Genomic DNA, 3,653 nt, shown 5'->3' with positions numbered 1-3,653 from the left:
GTCGGGCGATAAAACAAATACCACCGCTATGCATTCGAACGGCTAATAAAATTTCATCCAAAGATATTCCAAAATTTTTCCCATTTGCAATTTCCAGACCATGCCTTATCCATGGGAAGGGATCATTTGCCCACTGAATTCAATTCCATAGGCACTTAACAAAGGCAACCCCCCCCCCCCCCCCCCCCCCCCCGAGAGTGGATCGAGCACTAACACGGTTCACTTGCCAGAACGCATTCGCGCCGTGGAATTCATAATGAGATGTACAAAAATGATCAAATTAGCAAGAGACCGCACACATTTGGAATGCTACTTTCAGCTCGTGCCACTCCCATGGCAAAGCAAAGCAGCAGCAAAAGAAAAAAAAAAAAAAAACGTTAAGAAAAAAAAAAAAAAAAGAACAGTTTGTTCAACACAATGGCACCATAAGCTCATTTTAATGCTGCCACAACAATGTTCTCGATTCCCCCCCCAATGTCTCACTAATTAGGCAAACTTTGCCTTAAACTAGTTGTTCCACTGGAAGTAGTTGCGAAGCTTCTCCAAGATGCGGACCCCCTACTAAACACATTTGCATTGTCTGTTTCCGTGTTTAGGGCATTGCCACTCATGAATGCTTAAGTATGTGAAGAGCAAGTTCTTTAAAGGAATACGACCGTTTGAAAAGGCACAAAAACGGAAGCAAACAAACAAATGAAGGCTATTAGCGTTAAATCTAAATTTGCCTGCAACCACATCCTTTTGCGTGAATTTCATAACCGCTTTCTTGGACTCTGTTCCTGCTCATATGGAGACAGCCCTGTATTTAATCAGACAAGGATTCTGGCTAATGGTTCTGTCTTCCTTTCTGTAATGTTCAAATCCAATTGAGCCCTGATGGAGCAAGTTCTTGTTTCCGTAGGTTCGTTTCTTGGCTCGCTGCATTCTTCAATTGTTCCAGTTTTACAATATTACTGTCTTCCAATCAGGTTTTCAAGAGTTTACAGATGGCCCAGGCATCTCTAATCAATTTCTTGTCAATGAGATTCATTTTACTCCTTGTAGCTGCTGGAAGGCATAGCTTCGTCTGATCTTAATTGCTTTAAGGAATATTTCTTTGATGTAATTAAAGCAATTAAAAGGTGTCATTTAGAATGCTTTTGTAAGGTCTTGAGTTTTAATCACACTGTGTGCTATGAAACCATGTGCTATGCTTTAATTAATTCGGATGCGCTGATATTTTGTTCAATTCATCAATATATTTTATTTATTCCTAATGCATCATTTAGTTCATACTACATGCTTTTCCATTTCCTGCCTGACTTCCATTATGATTAACCAACTAATTATACAGAGTCGTGAATTTCGTTGAGGAATATTTACCTGCCCAGTCGTGTCTATTTTCAGTTACATGCTCCAACACGATTTGTTGAAACAGTAAGAAGTTAATGTGGTTTAATTAACCCTTAATTATTCATAATTCGTGGCAGCATAAAAGCAGGTCGGCAGAAGCCATGGTATCAGCAGAGTGCCTATAACGTAATAAGCAGTTGCCGCTTTGTTAATGGAGTCAAGCTTCCATTAAAAAGAATAAAAGCATTGGTATGTATGCAGTCTTTCCCTCAGGGCTTATGCTAGTACATGAATCAGTTGCTAAGAGTGGGTGGCCCAACATTACTGAGGTTTAAACGTCTCCCGAAAGATTTTTTTTTTTTAATGTGGTTATGCCATTGCTCATCAGTTCTTGTTTGCAGGGTACCCGCACTGTTCCGTTATGCTACATACTGAATTGCAAACCCATGTTTAGCCTAACTCCCCAAACATCTAAACAATATATTCATGTAGAGCTGATGGCACCTCTGTGTTATTTTTAGCTCATCAGTCGCTTCATTGTAGTGATATCACAAAGGTTCTACGCATTTATGAGGTTCAATTATTTCTATTTTGTCCAAAAAAAAAAACAAAAAAAAAAAAATAGAATTTGTGCCAGGAAATGATGCATTTTGTTTGGATTTTTGTTATTTTGAACTGCTCATGCTGTTATCGGCGTAGAACAAGAAAAATGAACTGCGTTGAAAATATGTTCTGAATCTTTTTTTTTTTTTTTTCATTGTTATTCTTAGCAGAAGGACTTTATGCTTGGTCAATGTCAAACGGCAGTCGACGTTACGTAATACTGCATCCCTTTCCGTTTAATCCGGGGAAGCAATGATCTTTAAATGTTTGGATGTAAATATTTTTATAAAAACATTATTATAAATGTAACTCACACATTGAGCAATTAGGCTGTCAGATTTAAACTGATATACAGTTATTCACTGTACTGTGCTGTGAGCTCTCTTCCATTCACCTCGTCGTTTTACCTTCTTGGGGTTTCTTCTTGCTTTTCACACGATGATAAAATGATTAAAGGAATACTAATATCCCTTCTTCCCACCTCTCTCTATTTGTCTGTGTTTTTCTGTCTCTCACCTCCTCGTGTAGGGCCCTCAGCAGATGAGTGCGTTGGCGTTCTACAGGTATGAGCAGCCCATTGTGGACTACTGCCAAGCTCACCAGCCTCTGCACATCAATATGGGCTTCGAGCCGCCCACCCAAGCCCTGGAGGGGCTGGGGGCACGAGAGCGCGCCACCACTGGACTGTCCATGGGCCTCCCCTCTGTGCCTGCAGCCCCTTTGTCTGATGTTCATACTCTCCCGCAGTGAGTCTCGCCATGAGAGGAGAGAGAGAGAGAGAGACACACGCACACACACATGCTCATCCTTCGCTCTCCCTCCCTCGCTCCCTCCATCCCTCCCTCCATCCCCCCCGTCCAGCGGACGCTGCTGCTCGAACCTGAAGCCGACCCAAACTGGATTGAACTATGGAGGGAGCGCCCAGGACAGCATGACCTTTCACAGGCGTCAGAGAAACCTCTTGGGAAACCCACCACACTGGATTGAGTGGAAATTTTGGCTCTGGCTGATGCATGCTGGATGGAATTTTTTTTTTCCCTGGAATTCAGCAGAGAAAGCAGAGGATCCTCGTCTGGGGAATAAATTCCACGGGATGTAGTTATTATCCGCCCCTAAACGCAGAGTAAAAAAACATATATAACAAAGATTTTCCAAACCAGAAATATGTTTGGGGAAAGACCGAGCTACAGAGCCATGGGCTCGAATATGTCTGCTGTATATTTATAAGGTCCGTGTGAGATATATATATATAGATATATATCTATTAAAAAAACAATTGTAATTTGTCCTTTCAGTCACCCCCAGCTGCTTTTGTTTGTTTGTTTGTTTGTTTGTTTGTTTGTTTGTTTGTTTGCTCATTTCAAACAGTTGCTTGTTTCTGTACACTTTGCTCACAACATGGCCCCACAATATCATGGCAAAGTTAAAAGAATCCAATATGATTAATTAGAATTATTGCACTTATTGACTCAACAGCGTGCAGGTTGCTTTTGAGAAATGAAAGCTGGCTCCCTCCCAGGGCTCGGATAAGTAATTAAATAGAAAGTGTGTGCAATAAATAGAATTGGGGAGGGGGAGGAAAAAAAAACAGTCAGAAAAGGCTGCGTGGATGTAATGGATGAAAGTGTACCTCGGAGAGGAGTTTGGAGATGGGGGTCTTTGCCGTTTTCTCTCTGACAAAAAAAAAAAAAAAAAAAAAAAACTGCCCGTCAGAGGGA

At 41.1% G+C, this 3,653-nt stretch overlaps 1 protein-coding gene across 1 annotated transcript in view; it reads left to right on the top strand.

Annotated features, from left to right (window-relative positions):
* Positions 1 to 2,685, top strand: part of LOC115804722 (leucine-rich repeat transmembrane neuronal protein 4) — a gene marked incomplete at its 5' end in the record, with an annotated part of 62,143 nt that extends 59,458 nt beyond the window's left edge. The window contains one exon of the mRNA XM_030765229.1: positions 2,464 to 2,685. Coding sequence (XP_030621089.1) covers positions 2,464 to 2,685 — 222 coding nt within the window. The remainder of the gene's footprint in view (positions 1 to 2,463) is intronic.
* Between the last annotated feature and the right edge of the window lie 968 nt (positions 2,686 to 3,653).

The sequence above is a fragment of the Chanos chanos genome, chromosome 1 (assembly GCF_902362185.1).
Source record: "Chanos chanos chromosome 1, fChaCha1.1, whole genome shotgun sequence".
In the NCBI taxonomy this organism is placed as follows: Eukaryota; Metazoa; Chordata; class Actinopteri; order Gonorynchiformes; family Chanidae; genus Chanos; species Chanos chanos.
The sequence above is the reverse complement of the archived record's forward strand: the minus strand, read 5'-3'. Positions and strand labels throughout refer to the sequence as shown.